The sequence below is a fragment of the Myodes glareolus genome, chromosome 3, assembly GCF_982192425.1.
Source record: "Myodes glareolus chromosome 3, mMyoGla1.1, whole genome shotgun sequence".
Lineage (NCBI taxonomy): Eukaryota > Metazoa > Chordata > Mammalia > Rodentia > Cricetidae > Myodes > Myodes glareolus.
In genome coordinates this window covers 31,575,716-31,601,314 of record NC_142028.1, presented here as the reverse complement: position 1 = coordinate 31,601,314, position 25,599 = coordinate 31,575,716, and the positions used below count along the sequence as shown (strand labels likewise).

At 48.9% G+C, this 25,599-nt stretch overlaps 3 protein-coding genes across 4 annotated transcripts in view; 1 reads left to right on the top strand and 2 right to left on the bottom strand.

The window, feature by feature from the left end:
* Nucleotides 1–25,599, bottom strand: part of Wnt5b (Wnt family member 5B) — a 107,284-nt gene that overhangs the window by 33,376 nt on the left and 48,309 nt on the right. The gene's annotated exons all lie outside the window — the stretch shown is intronic.
* On the bottom strand, nucleotides 7,900–11,608 carry LOC148122630 (uncharacterized; the record flags this gene model as incomplete). Its single annotated transcript, XM_087904990.1, has 1 exon — nucleotides 7,900–11,608. A coding segment is annotated over one exon (654 nt), but the record flags the coding sequence as incomplete, so codon positions are not given.
* Nucleotides 11,493–14,316, top strand: Fbxl14 (F-box and leucine rich repeat protein 14). The gene has a single exon (XM_048451079.3). The coding sequence runs from the start codon at nucleotides 11,629–11,631 to the stop codon at nucleotides 12,829–12,831; it is 1,203 nt and encodes a 400-aa protein (XP_048307036.2). The 5' UTR covers nucleotides 11,493–11,628; the 3' UTR covers nucleotides 12,832–14,316.

Genomic DNA, 25,599 nt, shown 5'->3' with positions numbered 1-25,599 from the left:
ACCAGTTAGCCATTTCTCCAGCCCCGTCAGTGTCTTATTATTAAATCACAGAGAACTACTCAAATAGAGAGCGGAGAGGTCAGGTGAGCACAAACACACACAGCGTTGGTGTGAGCTGGTGCTCTGAGGTTCAGAGGATCGACACACGCGACCCTAGCTACTCCCAGGACCCCAAGGAAGGTTTTTGTTCTGTGCCTTACTCCATCATTTATAAAATAAGAACAGCAATACTGTCATTATATCTCTACACAGGACATTCAGAGTCATACCAAGACGCTGCCACCTAATTACTACGATTTGCTATTACGCTAGAAGTTGACAACACTAATTTAGATTCTCCCAACCAGTTACACCAAGAAATCCTCAGGCTGTAGGATTAGTCGAGAGGCAGAGCAGAGCAGTTGAGCAAACACACACAAGCAGCAGTGAGAAAAACTACAACAATAAGGACCTGTGAGTGGTTACAACAGTGGCGTCTACGACTTGAACAAATTACTCGACTCTCTGCCTCTAACAGGAAAAGTTTAAGATAAAAGGTCAAACATGGTGTCATCTGTAATCCTGGCACCAGGGAGGCTGAGGAGGATGGTGGGAAGCTAGTGTCAGGATGCCCTAGACTGCACAACAGGGCTTTCCTCTCCAAAGATTTAGAAAAATCACCATGAAAGGAAAAGAGCAAACGAAAACCTCATCAAACTGCCAGTCCAAACTTGTGCCAACTTTAGAAAAATCTAGGCAGAATTTTCACACAGAATTACGGCAATCACTGACCTCTTAGCAACTAGCTGTGATTTAGGGACCACAGTTGTATCTGTTATTAGGAAAGATGTGGTCTGACCTCCACACTGTCTCTCCCGGCACATGGAGTGACAGGAAGCAAGGCCGAGCCTTCCCTATCCCTCCAGAGTCTGACTTTTGCTTTAGACCTTGGACCTTCTCTTGGCAGAGGGAACCTGGATGTAAACTCTCCAGCAGGGCTGATCTCTAAGATCCTACAGACAGGACATTATGTAAGGGACATCAAGTACCTGGGTTACCCACACAGGACTTTCCAGGAAGACCTGCTGAGCCCAGAACCTAGGGCAGCCACTTTCAGGATAGCTCAGCCGGGCTCAGGACATGGAGGTCCCAGGACAGTTTGAGACAGGCTGAGTTGACCCTGTCTTCCCCCTCTAGCCTTCTGAAATATTTATCAGGATTTGATCATCTCAGAGGTGCCCCGGACACATGACCTACAGTGCAGAGAGAACAAGGCCTGGGTGACAGAGCAGCAGGGTCAGCTGTCTGACCTGAGTTGAGTCACCCTGGCCTTCCTCCCTCGAAAGGCAGAACCGAAACTTGTCGGAGATGGGGCTTCTCCCTTCTCCACTCCCACTTCAGCCCTCAGCCTTGGTGGTCTGCATACTCCCTTGGATGCGGTAACCATCCCAACACACAAAGATGAAGATGTACTTGGTAAGAACGGGCAATCCAGGGTTTACTGGGAACAAGATCCCTCTTTCTTCTGGTTTGAGTCCCCAGCTCCATCCCAGCAGGTGGGGGGAAGAACTGGGGCTGTTTCGTGGGTCCCGGGCTAAGAGAGATGTGACCACTAGAGGGTGACAGAATTACACACAAGCAATTCAAGGTCTTTAGTGAAAGCTAGGGCCAGGCATGAGCCTGAAGGAATAAAAACTGTACAGCTTATCTCCCCGGAGGGCATTCAGCACCTACATGCACCTACATGTGCGCTCATGCACACACACCACATACAATACCTCTCCATGCACACACACATGTACACTCACACATACATACACTGACCCATTTGGTTAGCAAATCAACCGTCACCTACGGCCAGATCTGTTCACCACACAGTTAATATCTCACCCACTGCCAATAGCGGGTACACATGGCATCACATACTGACTGTCTCACCACAGGCAAAGCGTGCTGGATTGGTCTGGAGTGTACAAACTCCATCACTCAGGAAAATGAGATAGGAGGATTGCAGTTTAAAGCCAATCCACACTACAGAGACCCAATTCAAAACAACAAGCATCGGTTCTGCCAACTGTCTAATTCTCAGTGCAGTGGTTTCCTCGCTGGTAACCTTCACAGTTTGGGAATGAAGACCAGCTGCCGTGGTAATCAGAGGGAAGGCTCAGCTATGAATGGACCTTAGGACAGCAACTGGGCCACAACTCATATTCAGTGAGCACCGGCTGTTTCCATCTTGGTCTGGAGCTGTATGGGCTCAAGCTGCCTGGTCCTTGTACACTCCTCAACTATGGAAAACATTAGGCCAACTTCAGAGGAGAGATGGGGCTGCCTGTGGTGAGCCTATGCTACACCTGTGCCTACAAAGCCTGTGTTCTTTTCACTAGGCCACACTGTTGGTACCAAAGGGAACATGGTCTATAAGATGAAGATGGAAGGGGAGGGGCCATGGTCCTTTTCTATATTGTTTTTGTTTTGCCAAAACGGGTAAGCCTTTAAAGATTCCAGGACCCCCTGCACATTGAACAAATATTCTCCCAAACAAATGCAATTTAGCAAACCTTTGGCACTTTTTTATTTATGTATATGTGCGTGCATTTATGTGCACCACATGTGTGCAGGTGCCCAAGGGCTGGATAGCATGGGACCCTCCAGAACTGGAATTATAAGAGGTTGTGAGCCACCATGTAGGTGATGAGAACCAACGCAGGTCCTCTGTAAGAGCAGTAAACACTCATAGCCACTGGGTCATCTCCCCAGCCCCTGACGCAAAGCTGCTGCTAGATGCCAGGGCTCTGATGCTGGGGACCACAGGGTAGGAAAGGCCATCCCTGCTCTATTCAGAGATCGGGACTTAGATCTTGGAGACAGGATTGAGCATAACAACAGAAAGGCTTCAGGAAGGGAGGCAAGACCTGAGTCAAAGGCTCACTGTCCTTTTGGGTCACTGGACTAGGGGACTCTTCTTGCTCAAAGCCATGCCCAGGGACAAGTAGCTATTCCCTGGGACCCAAGTTCTACATCTTGATGTGTTTCTGTTCCTCTAACCTCTAGATTTCTTTAAAAACAGGAAATAAAGTCTAAGAAAGATTTAACAACCAGTCGTGTCTATCTGTATGACCCACATCTGTGGGAGATTTTATTCCTTCATGGTACATTAACAAAAGACAGGAGATGGACAATGGTTGTAATGGTGGCAGTGGTGATGGATGTCTTTAATCTGAGCACTTGGCAGGCAGAGGCAGGCGGATCTCTATGGGTTCGAGTCCAGCCTGGTCTACAGAGCGAGTTCCAGGACGTTCAGGGCTGTTGCACAGAGAAACCCTGTCTCAAAATACCAAATAAACAGAAAAGGTAGGCAGTAAGCGTGATGCAACATTTAAAAAAAACACTTATTTAGCTTATTTTATATTCATTAGCATCAAATCCCCTGGAACTGGAGTTATAGACAGTTGTAAGCTGCCATGTGGATGCTGGGAATTGAACCCAGGTCCTCTAGAAGAATAGTCCATGCTCTTAGTCACTGAGCCATCTCTCTAGTCCCAACATTTTTTTTTTTTAAAGAGGTAAGTTTTGGGGCCAGGAGGGATGGCTCAGTGTTTAAGAGTACTTCTTCTTGTAGAGGACATGGGCTCAGTTCTCAGCATCCACATGGCAGCTCACGAGTAATTGTAACTCCAGTTCCAGGTGTTCCAACATGTCTTCTGACTTCTGGGGGCTCTTGCACGCATGATGCACACACACACACACACACACACACACACACACACACACGTACGTCCTGGCTGTCCTGGAACTCACCAAGATCCACCTGTCTCTGCCTCTGGAGCGCTGAGATTAAAGGCATGCTTCACCACACCTAGGCTCTAGAGATTTTCTGTGTGGTACAACTGAAACTCCAGCAAGGATTATGGTGGTTTGTTTCAATTGTTAGTGTGGCATTACCTAGAGAGTCTTAATGAGGGATTGTCGGCATAGGGCTGGCCAGTGCACATATCTGTGAGGCACATATCTGTGAGGGACTGTGTTGACTGTCTTATTCTTGGGAAGACTCAGCCTGAAAGTGGGTGGCGCCACTCCCTGGTTTAGGGCCGGGGACTGTATAAGAATAGAGAATGCTAGCTGAACACTAAGCATACAAACATTCCTTCTCTATCCGTGCTCCACTGTGAAGTGAATTGTTACTTCCTGTTCCTGCCTCGACTTCCCTGAAACAATGGCTGTAGCTGGAATTATGAGCTAATATTAACCTTTTTTTTCTCCCGAGTTGCTTTTTGTCAGGGTTCTTTTTTTTTCTCTTTCTGTCTGTCTGTTGGCCTTTTTCGCTTTTATTTTATTTCTTGTTGATTTTCAAGACAGGATTTCTCTGTGTAATAGTTCTGTCTGTCCCGGAACTCTCTTTGTAGACCAAGCTGGCCTTGAACTCAGAGAGGTCCACCTGCCTCTCCTAAGTACTGGAATTAAAAGCATGCGCCACTACTGCCTGGCTCGACAGGGTATTTATCACAGCAATAGAAACAAAACCAGGCCATCAAAGAAGTGGGGCCTTTGCCATGATAAACCTGAGGAATGTGCAAGGGTTTGGTATGCTCCTGAAGGCTGGATAATGGGCCACTCCGGTGGAATCTTGGAAGACAGTAACGCAGACAGTGGAGGCTCAGCTCATGAGGTTTCAGAGAGGCGAGGACTGTCAGGAACTGGGCAGGGGCCATTCATGGGATATTTTGGCCAAGAACCTGGCTTCATTCTTCCCAGGTCCTGAAACTCTGAGGGAAGTTGGATTGAAAGAAAATGGACAGGTTTAGCAGAGGAAATATCAGGAGGGGAGCATTGCTCAGCCAGTGCTAAAAATCAGCTGTAATTAATAGAGAGATCAGCAGTGACATGAATTCCTGCACCACTGAGAGAATGGAAACATACCCTGAGGGCAAGACCCTGCCCTCAGAGGAGGCTCCATCTAGGAAAGATTCAAATTCATCTCAAGGAAGAAAGCAGAAGTGGAAGGGTTCGCTGTCCTCGGGAGCCACTGCTCAGAAAAGCGGTTCTCTCCAGGCATCACGAAGACAGAGCTGTGGTCCAAGGCTGACTCGGATAAGCTGCCACTGAGTGCCAAATGTGCAAGCTGCAGAGACTGATACTAAGCCTCAGATGGAGCACCGTCCCCTCGGGGTGATGAGCCAGCGGTCATGTCCATCATGTAAGTGACAGTACTTTGTTCTTACTGGAATAGACATTTATTTTGGTCATAGCTTGGTCTTTCCTGAATGTAATGCTTCTGCCAACACTACCATACTTGGACTCAGAGGATGCTTTATCTACTCTCATGGTATTCCACACAGCATTGCTTCTAAGAAACTCACTTCATAGCCATCGAAGTGGGCTCATTTCCACAGGAATCACCATGCTTAATGAGGGTGTCACATACAGAAGCAGCTGGCTTGATTGAACAGTGGAACAGCTTTTTAAATACACAGCTATGGGGTCAATTGAGTGGTAATACCTTCGAGGGCTGGAGCAGAGTTTTCCATAAGGCTATACATGCTTTTGAGTCCTGTTCTTCCTTTAGCCAAGATTCATGGGACCATAAATCAAGGAAGAAAAAGGGAAGTTTTTCCACTCACTATCACCCCTAGTGGCCCATTTGAGAAAAAATTTGCTTCCTGTTCACAGGACCTTATACTCGGCTGGTGTAGGGAGAAGTTATACAGCTCCAGAATGGAGAATGTTTCTGCTAGGAGACACAGCAAACGTTGCATTGAGCTGGAAGCTAAGATTCCCCCCCTGCTTATGTTGTTGGGTTTCTGATTACCTTAATCCAATGGGGCTAAAATAGGACTAACAGTGTTAGGAGGGGTGACTGATCCAGACCTTCCGGGGCAAACTGGATTGCTCCTCTACAAAGGAGATAAGGAAGATTATGTCTGGAGTGGAGGAAGAGATCTTTTAGGGCAGTGGTTCTCAACCTTCCTAATGCTGTGACCTTTTATTACAGATCCTCATATTGTAGTTACCCCCAACCATAAAATTATTTCATTGCTACTTCATAACTGTAATTTTGCTACATTATAAATAATAATGTAACTATCTGATATGCATGTCCCCAAAGGGGCCATGACCCACAGGTTGAGAACAGCTGCTTTAGGGCATCTCTCGGTGTTACTGTATCCTGTGATTAAGGTCAACGGGAAGCTACAACAATTCAATCTAGGCAGAGTGATAAATGACCCAGACCCTTCTGGAATGGATATATGGATCCCTCCAGGACCTACTGAGGTGCTTGCTGAGGGGGAGAGAAAACACAGAATGGGGAGTGAAGGAAGGTAGTTATATATACACCAGCTAAGACCACGTGACTAGTTACAGAAATCAGGACTATAATTTAGCCTGTCCTCGAGGGAAGTCAAGGCAGGAACCCGAAGGCAGAAGCTAAAGCAGAGGAGGAATGCTGAGTCATGTGACTCAGACTATTGTTCAACTACCTTTCTTATACTTCCCAGGGTCACCTGCCCAGGGGTGGCACTGCCCACGGTGGCTGGGCTGGCCCACATTGACTATTAATCAAGAAAATGTCCCTCAGACTTCCCTGCAGACCAGTCTTCTGGAGGCATTCTCTCAGTTGTGGTTCCCTCCTTCCAGACGACTCTAGCTTGTGTTGACAAAAAAATAAAACAAAACAAAAAACCCAAAAAACCCAAAACAGCAACAACAAAAAACCGAACAGGCACAACCTTATTTGTGCTTATTTACACAAACGTGAAGCAGATATTTGCGGTTTCTTGCCATATGGTGCCTCGCAACTATCTGTAACTCCACTTCCAAGGGATCTGACACCTCTTCTAGCATCCATGGGCACCAGGCACACATATAAAGCACAGACATATATGTAGGCAAAACATTAATATACATAAAATAAAATAATTTTTTTTTAAATTTTTTTTTTTTTTTTTTTTTTTTTTTTAAAGATTTATTTATTCATTAATTTATGATGTATACAACATTCTGCCTCCATGTATGCCCGCATGCCAGAAGAGGGCGCCAGATCTCATTACAGATGGTTGTGAGCCACCATGTGGTTGCTGGGAATTGAACTCAGGACCTCTGGAAGAGCAGGCAATGCTCTTAACCACTGAGCCATCTCTCCAGCCCCTTTTTTTTAAATTTTAAAAAGAAATATTTACGGGTAAACTGAGCTGGGGCGCAGCTCAGTTTAGAGCCTTTGCTTAGCATTCATGAAGCCCCAGTTTTGCTCCCCCACAGCAGAGACCGGATGTGGTAGTGCACACCTATACTTCAGCATTTAGCAAGTAGAAGCAAGGTCACATTCTGATACTTAGTTACAGTTTGAGAGGCCTGTCTCAGAAAAACAAAAGGATCTAGGAATGGAGAACATCCTCTCTCAAGAGATGGTGGCCTTGCTGGCTCAGCCAGAAAACACAATCGGTTAAGCCCTGGAACCCAGTTCAACCCCTAGACCCCAGGTGGAGGGAGGGAACCACTTCCAGAATCCTCTGATCACTTTTTTTTTTTTTTTTTTGAGCACTTGCAACTCTTCTAGAGGACCTCAGTTCAGTTTCCCAGCCTCTGATCACTTTTAAAAAAGAGCATCTTGCCATGTAGCCCGGGCTGGCTTCACATCTGCTTCGCTCCTCCTGCTCAGCTGAGAGTATAGCAGTGTACCAGCAGGTCTGGCTTCTGAAAAGATTCATCTGAAGCCTGAATTAGAAGAAACAAGGCACATCCCGGAAGTAAGGGGCTATCCAGACTTGGGCTGGGCTCTGTGGAGAGTTACCATTGGAAGGTGCCTGAAGACTTCCGGACCAAACAACTAGTGTGAGATAAGGAAACTGAGGCCCAGAAAGGGAGGCCATTTTCACAGTGTCAAAATAGCCACCAGTGACTCAGCACAAACTCATTTGGTGCTACGCTTTTTCCCTATGGTGTTTATTTCCTTAAATGTTTCTTGCTGCTAATGAATGTGATAATCACATAGCTGAAACTTCTTGTAACTAAATGAACACTTTAAATGAAAAGCTGTGTATTAGTAAAAATTTTAACATTTAATTCAAGAAAGTTTTGCTAGAAGTAGAACAGGTGTTCAATTTTTAGAGGTGCCATTGGATAACTGTTCTGGGGAGAATTACCTTTCTTTTTTCTAGAGACAGGGTTTCTCTGTGTAGCTCTGTCTGTCCTGGAACTCGCTCTGTAGACCAGGCTAACCTCAAACTTACAGAGATCCACTTGCCTCTGCCTCCACATACTGGGATTAAAGGCATGCGCCACTGAGAATGACCTTTCTAGATAAGGAAAAACCTCAAAGTTCATACAGGATAGGTAAGGCCTGACAGTTTGTTTTGTATGAAGTAGGGTTAAGGCACACTAAGGCAGCTGGAAATGGTGGCTCACAGTTATAATTTCAGCATTTAGAAATGCGAGGTAAGAAAATTGTCACTATTTCCAGGACAACTCTGGCTACATAGTGAGTTCCAGAACAGCCAGGAAAAGAAAAAAAAAAAAGGTAGAGGGAGGTAAATAAAGGTGCTTTGTAATAAATACAAAGACATCTACATTAAAGTATCAAAAATGTGGGACTGGAGAGATGGTTCAGTGGTTAAGAGCACAGGCTGTTCTTCCAGAGATCCTGAGTTCAATTCCCAGCAACCACATGGTGGCTCACAGCCATCTATAATGAGATCTGGCAGCCTGTTCTGGCCTGCAGGGACACATGCAGACAGAACACTATATACATAAATAAATCTTTTTTTAAAAAGTAACAGAAGTGTGATAATGAGGCTAGAGAAATGGCTCATCAGTAAGAAGATTTGCTATTCTTCCAGAGGACCAGAGTTTGGTCCCCAGCACCCATGTCAGGAGGTTAACAACTGCTTCTAACTCCAATACCAGGGGAGCCCACGATCTCTACTAGCCTTCTCGGGTACACACACACACACACACACACACACACTTGTGCTAAATAAATCTTTTAAAAGCCAGGAGTGGTGGGGTGCACACCTTTAATCCCAGCACTACCCTAGGGAGGCCTGAACTATATAGCAAGTTCCAGGCCAGTCAGGACTACATAGTGAGACCCTATCAAAAAAAAAAAAAAAAAAAAAAAAAAGACTTTTGTCCATGTCCATGCTCCTGTTAATTAATAGCAAATCACAAAACAACAACAACAACAAAAAAAGTCATGAAAACAGAAGGGAAATGCTTTGGGCAAAATGGCCAAGAGCACATATGAAACTGTCAAAGAGTCAATTTTTTTAAAAATGTGACTTTAAAGGCAGGCGAGATGGTAGCATGGGTAAAGACGCTTGCTTTCAAGTCTGAGGACCTGAGTTAGATTTCTTGAACCAACATAGTAGAAGAGGGTGAACTCTCAAAAAACTGTTCTCTGCCCTCCACATGGTGTCATGGGGCATGGTGCAAAGGCATGCCCAGGAGTGTGCATCCACACACACACACTGAATAAAAAGTGATAAAAACCTGCTTGGGCTGGAAAGATATTTCACCAAGAAAGGAGCTCACTGCTAAGCCTGCCGGCCTGGGATCCATCCCCAGGACTCACACAGTAGAGGGGAGAACAGTCGTGTGTCGTTACATGTCCATCCGTGACACGTCCCGTGTTGCCATCCATCCCATCCCTGTCCCATGTCCAGTGTCTCCCCTTTGAAGCAGAAGGTAACCCAGCTGACCCCACCTGATGAGTACAAACTGAGGTATAGCCAGAAGTGTTACACTGTAGTCAGGAGTTACCTGGTGATAAAGTAGTCTATTACTCAGGAAGGTCATAAAAAGCCAATGGGCCTCACAGAATGTGAAATGTGAGATAACAAGGCTACAAGAATTTTAGACTCTGCATTTCCTGATTTAAGAACAACTGGATGGGATTTACTGTTTACTATGCCTGTTAGTACTTCTGTAAGTACTTGGGTCTAACAACTATCTGCTACTTAGGAAAGAGAGTGCCTAAAAACTTAGGAGACAATATTCCGAATTGGAACACATTTAAAATCTTGTTCAGAAAGAAATGTCAGCCAGGAAGTTCATGACTAAGCCTCCGGAATCCACATGGTAGAGGGAGCGGATTCATTCCCTCAAGCTGCCCTTTGACCTGTATATGCTGTCTGTAGAACACGTCCACCCTTCCCCACCATAAACAAATACAATGTAATAAAAAAAAATGTTCAGTTTCCCAAAGACTCAAGGGAACAGAGAAGTTACAAATTCGTGCACCTAGATACAAAACGGTCTGACTTAACTAATAATTCACAGGGTCCTTTTCTCTGAACAGGGTCCTTTTCGCTTGGCTTTGGGGTAGTAAAATTAAAATTCTGAAATCCTATCCTTCATGAGGACATTTAAGACCCGAGACTACATTGTAGAATTGAGCTTTGCCCTAGTTTCATAGAACACACAGAAAGCATAGGGCTGGAGGTCTTCAATCAAACCTATCCGTGTATGTGTGTCAGCACATAGAATGTATGAAGTGTTCCTACAGCTGGGCCATGCAACCTGTGCTCTAGAAGACAGATGCGAAGGACAAAACCAGGTGGAGGCTAGGCAGGAAAGGAGAGGGCAGACAAGTTTCGACACATAAAGTTGAAAGGGAAAGGAAACTCACATGGGTGGACGGAAACAACCAGATGGTAGGAGGAAGGCACACTGGACAATTCTAGAAATTTCTACAGCGGGGACTGTCAAACTACGCTGACTAAAACCCAGTTTCTCCTCTAACTTAAGACTCAATACCGAGAGAAAAGAATGGTGGGATGGCCGCCCGATTGGGGCAGTGGGTGTGGTGAGATGGTTAAAGGCGCTGAGGGAAGTAAAGCAGGCAAGTGACGATGGAGTGTGCGGGGCGAGCGAGGACGCAGAGGAAGCGTGGATACCGAGGGGGCGGTCGTGGGCTCCCCGGCTCTCGCAGGGGCTGCGTGGTGCGGCGCGGCTGCGGGCCATCCCGGCGCGGATGGGGTTAAGTGTCCGCGGCCGAGGGCAGGGCCCGGTTGCTAGGGAAACGGCTCCGCCAGTTCCGGCGGCGCGGGCGCGTACCACTGAGCGGGGGAGCCGGCGCGGAGGACGCGGAGGGCGCAGCGCGGCCAGCCGACTCCGGAGGTGCGGACCCGCTGGCCCCGGTGACTCCGCCGTGTTCCACCGCCCGCAGCCGTGAGCCGGACCCGCCCGATCCAGGCGGGGGAAGAGCGACGCGCGACGGCCTCGGAGTTCCCCCCGCGCGGCGGCCGAGTGCGGGCAGCCCGGGGCTGGGCGGTTTGAACCGCGGACGGCAGACAAAGGCAGCAGGAAGCCGTCCGTAGCCCGAGCGCCCGGCCCGGGCCTCGCCGGCGCGCGCAGCAGCGACGCGGCCGGGCGCGGGATGCCGCAGGGCGCGGGGCGGCGGCGGCGCGCGGGCGCGGACGCGGCGCCCGCCCCGGCCGGGATGTGAGGCCCGAGCGGCCGCGCGGGGGCGGGAAGGGCGGCAGGAAGGAAGCGCCGCTCGGACGCGCCGGGAGGAGGAGCGGCGGCCCGGCCGGAAGGCGGGGAGGGGCGGCCGTTGGCCCGCGGCGGCCCCGCTCTCGGCGCCTCCCGGGGCGGCGGCAGCGGCGGCGGCGCCCGCGCCTGCAGCCGGCGCGGCGTAGCGGCGGGAGGAAGATGGAGACCCACATCTCGTGCCTGTTCCCGGAGCTGCTGGCCATGATCTTCGGCTACCTGGACGTCCGAGACAAGGGTCGCGCGGCGCAGGTGTGCACGGCCTGGCGGGACGCCGCCTACCACAAGTCGGTGTGGCGGGGCGTGGAGGCCAAGCTGCACCTGCGCCGGGCGAACCCGTCGCTGTTCCCCAGCCTGCAGGCCCGGGGCATCCGCCGCGTGCAGATCCTCAGCCTCCGCCGCAGCCTCAGCTACGTGATCCAGGGCATGGCGAACATCGAGAGCCTCAACCTCAGCGGCTGCTACAACCTCACCGACAACGGCCTGGGCCACGCGTTCGTGCAGGAGATCGGCTCGCTGCGCGCTCTCAACTTGAGCCTCTGCAAGCAGATCACCGACAGCAGCCTGGGCCGCATCGCTCAGTACCTCAAGGGCCTGGAGGTGCTGGAGCTGGGGGGCTGCAGCAACATCACCAATACCGGCCTTCTGCTCATCGCCTGGGGGCTGCAGCGCCTCAAGAGCCTTAACCTCCGCAGCTGCCGCCACCTCTCGGACGTGGGCATCGGGCACCTGGCCGGCATGACGCGGAGCGCTGCCGAGGGCTGCTTGGGCCTGGAGCAGCTCACCCTACAGGACTGCCAGAAACTCACGGATCTCTCCCTGAAGCACATCTCGCGAGGGCTGACGGGCCTCCGGCTCCTCAACCTCAGCTTCTGCGGCGGCATCTCGGACGCGGGCCTTCTGCACCTGTCGCACATGGGCAGCCTGCGCAGCCTCAACCTGCGCTCCTGCGACAACATCAGCGACACGGGCATCATGCACCTGGCCATGGGCAGCCTGCGCCTCTCCGGTCTGGATGTGTCTTTCTGTGACAAGGTGGGAGACCAGAGTCTGGCTTACATAGCCCAGGGACTGGACGGCCTCAAGTCCCTCTCCCTTTGCTCTTGCCATATCAGTGACGATGGCATCAACCGCATGGTGCGGCAGATGCACGGGCTGCGCACGCTCAACATTGGACAGTGTGTGCGCATCACGGACAAGGGCCTGGAGCTGATCGCGGAGCACCTGAGCCAGCTCACAGGCATAGACCTGTACGGCTGCACCAGGATCACCAAGCGCGGCCTGGAGCGCATCACGCAGCTGCCCTGCCTCAAGGTACTTAACCTGGGACTCTGGCAGATGACGGACAGTGAGAAGGTCAGGTGAGGGCGGCAGTTCCATTCCCCTGCCCCGCCCTGCTCACCCCACGACCACCACTGTTCCTGCACACTCACGCGCGCACTTACACGTTCATGGCAGTGGCCGCGATGGGGCCACGACGCAAAGCCTGGGCTCTTTTCTCCTAGGGCGCCCCTCCCCACTGCATCTGGGGTTCTTCTGCTCCCTCTGCCCACTCTCCTCTCCTCTCCCAGTGGGTGGAGAGATGGACGCTGCTGCTTCTCTGCCCACTCTTCTGCAGGGTATGGAGACTGATTCAACCACCGCCAACTGTATCTCCGGGCACTGCATTTGGAAATGGGGTGGGGGCGGGGAGGGGCTAGGCAGTTCAACCCCGAGGAGTTGAGGAAAGATGTCTGCCTTCACTTACACTTCATTTGGATACTGTGATCTGGTTTTTATTTGGAAATATGTAGAAAGCGAGCGCCGCTCCACCGGTCTTTTCATCCCCCCTGTAAGCCAGTCTCTTCTCATCACCGCTCCTTCGGCACTCTGCGACTCACTTCGTTTTTATCTGTTTTCCTCTTAATTTTCAAAGAAATCTGAAATCATTGTCCTCCTTTTTTTTTCTGCTGAGTATATTCTATATATTCTATATATATATATATATGTTATATATATATATATGTCTGGCTACCTCGTTTTAGTTTTTTTCTCTTAAACCCTGGAATTCTACAAGAGAGATATTTTGAGACTGAAACATTTTTGTGCCTAGACTGGAAAGATGCCCACTGGGTTTGTATGTCTTTTTGTTTTGGCTTCTTGCCACCCTCCACCTACCCAGTGTGTCCCCACTTCCGCATCCTGGTTGTGACTTTTCTTTTTTCCCTTGTTTATTGGGCTTTGAAGACCCAACCATGTTTCTGAATCTTGATTTAATTTATAGCACAAATGTACGGGAGAAACGAGAGAACTGCCTTTTTGTTGCTTGAGATGCAGACTGAGTCTCGAAGAGGAGTATTATATATGCAAATTATGCCCCACCCCAACCCTCTTCCAAGTTTTCCCACAAAAAGGTTACCTAGTGAGGCTTCCTGTCGGGAGAGCTCAGCGTTGGCCTGCAGCGAGCCTGGGGCTGTACTGTGAAGGGAGGAGACTGAACTTCGTCTATCTGTGTTCTGTTTATAAAATGGGAGCTTGTGGGGCTGAAAAGCTTTTGTTCTAAATGGAGGAATAGATGGCTTTATTTTGGTGGGGGGTTGGGGCTGTGGCTTAAAAAAATCGCTTTTGAGTAGGATGTATATTTTTGTTGGATATTTTGTTTGTTTATTTTTTTAGAGTCCTCCACAGCAACATGAGACCATGGAGAAACCCAGAGACCTTTATCAATTAATTGTACTGTTTGTGAATTTGTATAAATGATAACAAAGATCCTCTTAAAACGTTTATATTCTTACAGTAAAAGGTTAAACTGATATTTATATAATAAAAGAGGAAATATGAAGTATGTTTTTGAAAAAAAAAAGCACAAAATCCCCCCTTGTATTGTGAATTATTTTTAAGGCATTATGTGTCGGGTATATGCTAAAGTGGGAGGCGTTGTGTACACCCTGAACGGAAGTAGGGCGTAGAGTTCAGTTTGCTCGTGTGGAATAAGTTCATGGTTGAGAATTTCTTCTGTGTAAGGTTTACCACTGACATCCAAATGTGCTGTTTCTAGAAATGTGACTAGACTGGAGAGTTCCATAATTTCTGGTTTTAAATTGTCAACATGGAAACTGAAAGAAAATGAACAGAATGAAACTTTTTTTTTTTTTTTTTTTTTAAAGAAACTAGACTTGGAAGAGTCAGTTTCCCAGAGTGGCCAGTTTCTTTTTGTGGGGGGTGATGGTGGAAGTGAGCTCAAGGGGTAATCCTGAAGAACCGGGTCACGGACTCTGGGCAAGTCCTATGGGTGTCCCACCCTGAGAGCACAGTGTAAGAGATGGAGGGAGCCCAGCCATTGTTCAGGGTAAGTGGAAAGTGCTGTGAGCCGGCCGGCCTAGTCATGGCTGGCCTAGTCATGCGTGCTGATCTGTGTGTGCAGGTCCAGCGGCAAGGGGGCAGCATTGCTCCTCTTTAACATTCCCCTCCAGGCCTGACTGCATGCAAGCACTTTCCTGGGGGGTAGGGAGCCGGGCCAGAAGTTCTGGCACATTTGCATTTTAAGCCTTTGTAGTGCCCAGGCTGACCACTCAGCCACTGGTGAGGGTCTAGGCTGCATTCAGGGCGGATAAATGAATACCAACAATTTTAGCAGTTATCCTGAGTAGACAGTCAGCATATGACTCTCCCTTGGGCGCGGGCAGAGACCTGTGAGTGCTCAAACAGTTCTGTGGGTCCCAGTCCTGGCCTTAGATAGGTGGACTTTGTTCCTGAGGTCATTTTCTCAGCTTTACTAGATCAGCCCATCCTTCCAGACAGGGCTAGAACCCAGGTTGAAAATAGCACAAATCTGCATTGTTCCTTCCTGGAGTCACCAAAAGGGGCTCTAAGTGAGTCTGACACTAGATCTGTCTTCCCTTTCTTTAGGGAGGGGGGAGATTTCTATTAAATGCTATTGCCTAAAGTATGACCCCTAGCGAGTAGTCTGAATTAGACCTGCTTCCTAGGAAGTCTGACCCGGCTCCCAGGGTTTCACAGCCATAGCTTCCTGGCCTGAGAACTGGAACACTCCTAACTCACACCGTGCTAACATTCTCATCTACCATGCAAGATAATCCCACTACCACAACTTTGGAACGTTTTCTGTTTCTTTTGGAAGTTTGAGGGGCTGGAGAGATGGCTCAGTGCTTAAGAGCGCATAGTATTGCAGTTTAGTTCCCAGCATCCTTTCGCAGTGGCACACAGCCTCCCGTAACTCCATCTCCAGGGGGATCTAATACTTCTGGCCTCTGGTCACCAGCACTCATGGGCACGGGCGCACACATATAAGTTTAAAATAATAATAAATATTTCAAGGTTGGTAAATTAGTGTTTGGCAGTTAAGGTCATGGGTCTGGTGTCCCTGGCCTGAACTAGGCAAGTATCTGGCACTTCTGTAGAAAGAAGGGATCAGATGCTCACATCTCACCCTTTTTGAGTGGAAAAAAAGAAATACACGTTGGGAATCCTTATGGCCTTCACGTGGTACTGTTAAATTCTAATCCTTCAAGAAAGCTACTGAAACATCTCCCTGCTTTTCAGGTGGGACACAGGTTGCCTTACATTGCCTAACCCTGGGGGAACCACGAGTTGAACTAGCTCCCTTCTAAGGAAGATCGAGTGTCTGGTTCAACCTTGGTTTCCTGAGAGATAACCCTCAGGCAGATGGAAGCTGGGTGTACTCTGGATAAGCCTGGGCTGTAGGTACTGATTCAAAGAGGAAGGGTACAAGAAGGGTTGAGCGAGCCGGTTAAGGCTGGAGGGGGTAGCTCGGTGGTAAAGCACCTGTCTACAAACTCCCCAGCACTGGAAAAAACAAAAACCAACCAGCCAACCAGGAACAGTAGAGGGAATTAGTTCCTGTACGTCTGTGAGTGGCAGGAAAACTAAACGGTACTTTGGGTCCCTTTTCAGAAAACAAAAGGTTCAAGGATTTTGCTGAAACTGAAGGAATGAAAAGGCATGGTAGCCCATGCCTGTAAACCCCAAGAGGCTGAGGCAGGAGGATTACTTTAAGTTCAAGGCCAGGAGTGAATTCCAGGTCAGTCTGAGTTACACAGCCAGGGTAAGAGGAGAGAGAAAAATGCCCCTGGGGGAGTAGGTGAGGGTGAATCGGTTATAAACTTCAGTCCCATTTCTTTAGGTGTCTCCTCAAGGGCAGCCTTCTCCATATAGTTAGTGTCTATAACTACAACTTTAAATGGGGCTCAGACAGCTTCTACAGTGGCATGGGGCTACAGTGGGCCTCTGGCCACATGCTAGGGGGTGGTGCAAAATTCTCCCTCTTGCTGAATCCCTCAGGCATTGCTGGCAGGAGGGGAAGTCCCCTGGACTTACTCTGCAGAGAGGCCCTTGCAAGAATGCTGCCCACTTCACACTTACTAAAACTGAAACCTGGCGCCAGGACCCTTAAAAAGAAAACCGGTTTTTTTTGTTTTTTAAATTTGAATCTATAATAAACATCTAAAAAAAAAAAGTAAATGTTCCTTTCATTGTAGTTTTCTCTTTAAAGTTAAAGCTGTGGAGCCAGGATGCTGCTCAGTTGGAAAAGTACTTGCCTGGCATGCACAAAGCCCTTCGTTCCCCAACACCACATAAACCAGAAGTGGAACTCGGAAGAACAGAAGCTCCAGGCCATCCTTGGCTACTTACTGAGTTAGAAGCCAGCCTGGGCTACATGATAACCTATCCCACCTAACCCTAACCCCCCAAAAGAAGTAGGGCATATAGTCTGTCTTCCAGACCCTGGGGCTTCCCTGGAAGGGTGTTGATCTTGAGAGACATCCTTCATGGAGAACATCTGAACTTGGAGTTCCTTTTTTTGTGGTATGTATGTATGTATGTATGTATGTATATATTTTAAGATTTATTTTTCTGTGTGAGGGTGTCAGATCCCTTGGCACTGGAGTTACAGACAGTTGTGAGCTGCCATGTAGGTGCTGGGAATTGAACCTGGGTCCTCTGAAAGAGCAGTCAGTGCTCTTAACTGCTGAGCCATCTCTCCAGTCCCTATTTGTGTGTGTGTGTGTGTGTGTGTGTGTGTGTGTGTGTGTGTGTGTTTTAAGGCAAGGTCTGGTAAAATAACCCTGGCTAGCCTGAAACTCAAAATGTCAAGCATTGAACTTGAAAGGCTACTCTCCTGCCCCGGCCTCCCTAGTGTTGAGATTACAGACATAAACCACCAAGCTTAGCTTTGAACTCAGGTTTTCAAAGGCAAAGGAGGAAGTTGTAGCCCCTAGGGGCCACTGAGTTCTCAGGGAACAAGAGCCTTTTCATTAACAGAGGAGGTCTGTGGAAGACAACCAAGACCTTATGCAGCTGACAGCTGCCTTCCCAGTTCTGAAAGGAAAAGGCCTAGCTGCTGATCCTGGCTCAGCTCTGCCAGAGAAGCCGTGCCGGGACCCTCTCTCTTCCCTTTATTAACATCACCCTTTAAAAACCTAACCCTATCCCTTTAGTTGAGGGAAAGACCTACATTTCGTGCCATTCCCAACCCTGAAGGAAAGTGTGGTTTCTGATAAACTAGCGGGGAAGATGAAAGTTGGAAGTCGGCTGCATTCAAAACCTAAGCTCAGGGCCACGCGGGTCATTTTTGTCAGTGTATTTCTTCCAGCACTAAGTGTATTCTTTAAAGCAAATGTTGTCACAAAGTAAGAAATCTGGATTTAAACCGGATGCAAAAATCTTTCTGGGTCTCTGAGATGTGCTGGAAATAACCACACCGTAGGTTTCAGTCTCTTCCTTTTTACCAGGGATTGCTTGGGTCTTGCCTGGTGGGGTTGCCTGGAGCAACGCGGCACGTGTGGTACTCTGCGAAGGTGCTCGGGTGCCGGGGAAGTGACCTGCCACAGTAATTCTGCATCTGAGGGACCACGCAGCAGTGCACTTCTCAGGGTCCTAGCTGCTGTGAGTTAGCCCCGAGAGTGTACTCACTTTCTCCAAACAAGGAAAGAACGCTTTCCGTTTTCCCCTGGGACAGGGTCTCCCTCTATAGCTCAGACTAACCTGGAATTCACTCTGTGGCCCAGGCCCGCCTCAAACCTTCCTAGAGTATAACATGAACCACCATGCCCTGTGTGGGTATAAGTTCTTATTATCTACTTTTAATTGTTTAAGGAACAAGCACCACATGTCCTTCTAAAAAACAAAACCAACTCTGAAGGGGACCAAGGGCGTAGCTCAGTGACAGAGCACATGCCTAGCGTGCCTGAGGCCCTGAGTTCCACTTCCAGCACTCACTGAATGAGAAAACAACTTCTAAGAGCTTGTGTCTGTGACGCTGGAAAAGGGCTCAGCCCAGTTCGGAAGGGAGCTGGTCTGTGGTGGCAGGAGAGGCACAGCAGCTCGGTGAGACGATAACAGACGCCCTGGAGTGGCACGCTGGAGAGCTTGGCCAATAGCAGGCAAACGGGGCGCACTGGGTTTTATACGCTGAAGATGAAGTCTGATAAAGTCAATAAGATGTTGTGTAGAAACTGGCACAGACTTGGTGGCCAATGTGTGGGTACTTCTGAAACCACAGGGCATCACTCTGACCCCCTCAGAAAGGTCCTGCCCTGGCGCATCTTGGGAGTGGAAACACTACGGGCCTCAGAATGCCCAAGGTTGTCATTTCTGTTTGATATGAACTGCAGTGTACAAACTTAGGTATGTTTTACAAGCACCGTGTTCAAGGTTCTTCCTGAAGCAGAGAAGAGTCCAGGTTGCTGAGTAGCCTACAAGGTGCGGAAGAAGCCAGTGGAGTTGAGTGTGCTGCCCACTGTCCGCAGGGACCTGAGCCAGGTCCCACAGAGTTCCAAGTCATGTGGAGTCCAAATGCCGAAGCCTGCATTTCGACAGCCTCAGGGCTAAGAATGTTGACATTTTTGACATGCTGTGCACACCTGCTTGCCGCCACCATAACGTAAGGTCCAGCTGCGGGAACTATTCCTGTTCAAGGGTGAAGAGACTGCACAGATGTTTTCCTTACACCTCTCTAGGGTCCACAAAGAACAAAGGTGTCTCATTTGTTACTATCAAACACCAGCTAGGTGATGGCGGCACACACCTTTAATCCCAGCACTCAGGAGGCAGAGGCAAGAGGACCTCTGTGAGTTCAAGGCTTGGCCTGGTCTACGGAATAAGTTTCAGGACAGCCAGGACACAGAGAAACCCTGTCTCAAAAAAAAAAGGGGGGGGGGTCTTATGCAGCCCAGACTGTCATTCTATAGACACAGCTGCTTTTGAACTCCAAGTAGGGGGATTACAAGTGTGCATACCTCATCTAGCTAACGCTAGGCACTTCTTATGTTTCCTGTGCATAATCCACTCTTTCCAGTCTATAATGGCCACTCATAGCATGGACCCAGGATGCTGGAATTAGATGGCAGGGAAATGGTTCTTCAAGACCCAGTTACTATTCTGTAAGCAGTATGAGGTTATTCGGCATTGTCTTGGGAAACAGTGCTTTCCTCATTTGAAAATGGCACAAAATACAGTGCAAAGGTCGGCGATAATGTATCTCATGAGGAACTCTCTCTCCAAACTACCTCTGTTTACATACACATCAGCTCCCACTTTCCAGTGCAGGGCAAGGCTTTCTAAGAAATGGTCTCTATAGAGGAGAAAACAAACAAGCAACAAGCACCCCCGCACACAAAAGAACCCCCACCCCCACACCTCAGTCCTGATATTTCTTAGTCTCTGAAAGAAAGTCACAGAGCCTAGAACTGAACAGATAGATAAAGGGAGAAACTGCAATAGCTTACCCATTAAGACAAATATTTTTTTGGGCAGGCATGGTGGTGCACACCTTTAATCCCAGCACTGGCAGAGGCAGGCGGATCTCTGTGAGTTCGAGGTCAGCCTGGTTTACATAGTAGGTACCAGATCAGCTAAGGCTACGTAGCTGTTTGAGACCCTGTCTTCAAACAAGCAAACGAGACAAGACAAGACAAGTAATTCTTGTATTCTCAGATGAAAGACAACTAGACAGGGCCTTCCATTTTGACCTTCAGGATTTGAAACCTTAGTTTCGTTGCTTCGGACTGCCTGACCGCAAACAGGGATGGCAGTAATACGGCTTAGGCAGGTATGGAAACGGCAAGTGTAGCTTCCTACTTCATCTCAAGTGCACACAGTTCAGCCAGCTGGAGGAATCTGTCAGAATCAGGCTGTGTCACCCCTGTACTCCATCAGGCGCTCAGCTGGCCACTGCAGGGAACAGAGAGGGCTGCCAATCAAGCTTCCGGAGCCTGGACTATGCTGAAGTCTGTGCACCTGACACACATATGTGTGTCAGATGGCCATAGCCAGAACCAGTTTTTCCCCTAGGAGGGCAGATAGCCCATCTTTTCCCTACTCGGAAGAGCCTGGTTGTCCAAAGAATTCAAAAGGAATTACGGAAATGCATTACCACTAAGATGAGAAATACCATGACCCAGCAGCAAACTGCTTCATCGTTGCTAGCTCTATAAAAAACGTGTTTTATTAGAAGACAGACAATAAGACCACCACTGAAAGGTGGGGGCACATTACTAACTGCTCTCAGCAGAGTGCTTGCTTAACACGGCACAAAACCCATGGTGTGCATGCCTATAACCCCAGCATTCAGGAGGTGGAGGAAGGAGCTAGTTCAAGGTTGTTCGCAGCTACACGTGGAGTTCAAGGCAAGCCTGGGCTAAATAAGACTCTATCTCAGCACAAAGACAAAAAGAGGGATAGAAAAAAATCCTGTGTTTGTGTCCTGTTCTGTGTGACACTCTTCATTTTTCTATAAAATAGGGACACGAACACAGGATTTACCTTTCCCACTGTTAAGAAGTCATGAACTGTGTCCAAACAGTTTCAGAGGTAGCAATTAGGCAAATGTGTTCTCATCTGTTGTTTACTTTATTAAAATTGTTTCAGACTCACTCTAGAGCAGTAAAAGTGTGGCTGGCACAGTTTGTTCTCTGGTAAATATAAAAAGTAGAGGACTGAATCTACTAAGTTTGCAATTTCCGCATCTTGTCAGCAGGTGGCAGCATTGCCTATGAGTTGGTGTCCTGGCTACAAATCCTTTCTCTTGATACCTCCTCACTCCCGAAGAAGTGAGTCTCATTTTCCCATGAGCTAAGAGAGTTGACAACTGGAACATCATTTCCTCCAAAAACCGAGACTAGCTTTTTAAAAAATTTACTTTTTTCTTCCTTTGGTATATGTAGGCATGCATGTGTGCACGTGGTCAGAAGACAACGGGAGGTGGTCCTGGTGCTGAACTCAGGTTGTTAGGCTTGGCAGCAATACCAGCCCAAGACTGGATCTGAAAATACCAGTGAGGTGACTCCCAGGAGCTGTTGCCTGGTACTTTGTCTTTGGAGCGTGACTGTTTGATGCAGGCCCCTCAGTTCCAACAGCTCTGCTTTCGGTGGCCCTGGGGGTGGGGTGGGGTATATCAACTTCTGATTCCTCACGACTGTGTGTGTCATCCTCACGACTGTGTGTGCCATCCTCACGACTGTGTGTGCCATCCTCACGACGGTGTGTGCCATCCTCACGACTGTGTGTGCCATCCTCACAAACTGCCAGGAGCTGTACTTGTGAAGCTTGACAAATGGGGAGAAACTTTACAGTCACACACGAAGATAGAATCTGTCTATCCTAGTATTGTGAAAGAAAAATAGAAAACAAATCGGGAGTTTAAATCATAGTTTTAATTCTTTTTAATTATCGAAAGGAAGGCAGAACATTCACGACCCAAGTGAAGACATCTGTGGGACAAGGCTCCATTAGTCATAATAAAGAAGGAAGGTTTCTTGCATGGTGTAAATTCAGAACAGGGAGGAAGAAAAGGTGGCTGACAGCAAACAGAAGAGCTGCTGAGCCGCCTTGGCCAGAACCCACAGCGTGCTGCGTCAGTGCTGCGGTAATGCGTGCTGCGTCAGTGCTGTGGTAATGTGTGCTGCATCAGTGCTGCGGTAATGCGTGCTGCATCAGTGCTGCGGTAATGCGTGCTGCATCAGTGCTGCGTGCTGCAGTGATGCATAGGCTGAGGGTGGAGAGGATGCCCTGGTCCTCTTGACACTTTGAGGTCAGAGAGTCAGAGCGAGGGTCTGGGGCAGCTGATGCTGTTGTGGATAAAGAGTGGAGACTTCTACCAGGCTGGGAGCTGGTGAGCCCCGCGTATTAACTCACAAATACAGAGTTCATGGCACCCAGGGCTTGGCCATGAAGAATGTTACTATTCTCAGAATCATGAGAAAATCTGTAGAAAATCAGAAAATCTCCCAGGGGCCCTTTGTGGAAACCATTGCTGAAATATGCCTCGGGTGACTGCAGAGAAAGGCAAGAAGCATCCCAGGACAGAAGGCGTCTGCAGAAAAGAGAGGAGTCATCCCCACACAACGCAGACAGAAGTAGGCAGACAGAAGCAGGCAGACTGAAGAGGCTGGATGAACAGAATCCTCGTGAGTCCTGGGCACCCAGAGGGAAGGCGGCTCTTATCTGCAGCCTCGGACAATTGCACTCAGGGCCGAGGGTAGGGTTTTTATTTCTTTATCTCCTCCCACCTCCGTGTGTGCGTTCACTAGTGTAGGTTTTAAAGAACAGAGTTTTTCTGTGAATTTCACTTGAGGCAGAAATACTCATTAATATGGATTGAGCCTTGAGACCTTGATGCGATAGTACTCCGGGCCTGGAACATCCTGCCAGAGCCCCACCGCTGGTACCCCAAGGGCCTACATTCAGCGGTTAATGTCAACACAGCCTTAAGGCAGACTGGGAGAAGCCAGGGGCTTCCAGAGAATTAGACAGTGCCAGTCTCTTCGTGGGTCCTACAGGAGGCCGTTGGCTCCCACAGTCAGAAATCTCCCTCCTACCTTCGCTCAGGCTTCTTGTCCCGCTTCCTGAACGAAGGTAGAGCAGGGAGGGCGCTGGTGAGCTCCGACATGACAGAACTTTGTATTTTAGACGACTTTCCCCAGACCACCACCCAAAAGATCCCATAGTTCTAATACAGAACTGCAGGCTGACAGAATGCTCTCTTCCTTCCTCTGTGCTCCAGCTCCGCACCGCCCCCCCCCCCCCCCCCCCCCCCCCGCCCCGTGCCTCCTCCAAAAGGTGCCCGCCCTAAAAAGGGACCTAGCGCGAGGTCTTTCTTGATTTCTTCTTGCGCACTGTGGACTGTCAGGTTGGAGCACCCTAAGTGAGGTGGACACGGTTTGCAGTGTGCAGCCGCCAAGCACAGCCTCAGGCATCCCTGACGCCACTTCCCCGCCCACTAGTCCCAGCTGCCGGGCTCATCTCACTTCCTCACCTGCCGGGACTAGCCGGGAAACCGAGGCACTTGTGCGCAAGTCGCCGCTGCGTGCTCCTTCCCACCCTTCGGTAGGCCCGAAGCAGGCTGCTCCCACTAATCTGCCCCTCGTTTGTGGCTCAGCAGCTTTTGTCCTCTAAGCCCCTGATAATGGTTTTACTAAAATCCCCTTTTGATGGAAAAAGTCCCAGCTGGACATTGCAGGACCGAGCATAATGTCCAAGTCTGCAGGCCCCTCTGCCTACCCCACAAAGGCCTCTAATCAAGTGGAAAATGTGCTGGAGGCCAGAGGTTTGGGGCTGCAATTATTTTCGAAGGGATTACTAGAGAAGAATAGAGACGGCCAGGACCTCCCCCACCTGCTTGCCACTCGGTCCAGCTTCAGACACACCGAGTCCTGGCATGGTCCTGTTCTCAGAGACCAAACCATCACTTTTCTCTTTTCCCATGGAGGGGCAGCCACCACTGAACACCGTTGTTGCAGAAAGAGAGAGTTTGGGTACAAATTGCAAGTCCTATTTTGACCTCATTTAAGATTTCATGTATAAAACAGGATCCTGAGTATGGGGCATGAACTCATTCATTAACCTCTAACCCCTGCTCTGTATGCACAGGGGAGCATTCGCCCAGTGCCCATGCACTGCCAGGGGCTGGAGCGCTCACTGGGGCTTCCCAAGCTTTGGAGGGCAAAAGGTCATGTTCCCACCTTGCCTGTTTCCCTCCTTCACACACACACTGACCCTCACTCAAGGCCGAGCAAATATCCGTGGCACTTCAATGCTTGATCTCAGGCTAATGCATGAGCAGGATCCCAAATGTCAGCCACTGAATACCACAGTCTTTGTTGGAGAATGTACACTCCCAAGGAGTTTCTGTCTTACAGGACCTTCTCGGGTGTCATTTCTTCATGAGAAGTCATTAAGCATACGTTGATGGCAAATTGGTGACAAGTCACAGCCTGCCCTTGAGTCCCTATTTCCCCCATCATCCTAGAGGGGTCGTGCTCTTCTAACCCCAGCTGTTGGCGATGAGTGCAGGTTTCTCACCCCATTCTAGAATGATCAAGGATTAGACTGTCCACCTCCGAAACCAAAAGTCAGCATGTGTTCTACACTGAACGTCGAGCTGGGTGGCAACTCCCAGGTCCTTTCTCTAAAACTCGGATCAGAAATAAAACAATCATTGACTTAAAATAAAAACCCAAACTTCATTTGTTTTCATTAGTATAAATGCCTTATTGGCCAGCTGTGGGTGGTAGCACACAGCTGTAATCCTTGAGCAGAGGCTGGCGAATTGATCTGAGATTGTGGACAGTCTGTTCTCTTATAAAGTGAGTCCTAGGACAGCCAGGGCTGTGTAGAGAAACCCTGTTTCAACGGCAATAACAAAAAGTGATCAAGGTAGACTCTGTGATTAGTTTTTGGTTTGGGTGCTGGGCATGGAATCCAGGACCGAGAGCTCCACTGCTCAACTGCGTACACCCCTCATACTGAGCATGGAATCCAGGGCCGTGCACTCCACTGCTGAACTGTGTACACCCCTCGTACTGGGTATGGATTCCAGGGCCGTGCACCCTACTGCTGAACTGTGTACACCCCTTATACTGGCATAGAATCCAGGGCCGTGCACCCCACTGCTGAACTGTGTACACCCCTTATACTGGCATAGAATCCAGGGCCGTGCACCCCACTGCTGAACTGAGAACACTCCTCGTACTGGGTGTGGAAGCCAGGGCTGTGCGCCCCACTGTTGAACTGCATACGCCCCTCCCTCATACTGGGTAGTTTTTGTCAACTCAACTGAGCCATTTCTCTAGCCCCAAATACTAATTTTTTTTAAAATGACATTTTAGGGGGTTG

Bases quoted from the DNA above. Each gene is read 5' to 3' on its own strand.
- Fbxl14 (XM_048451079.3), top strand. From the start codon at position 11,629: ATGGAGACCCACATCTCGTGCCTGTTCCCGGAGCTGCTGGCCATGATC.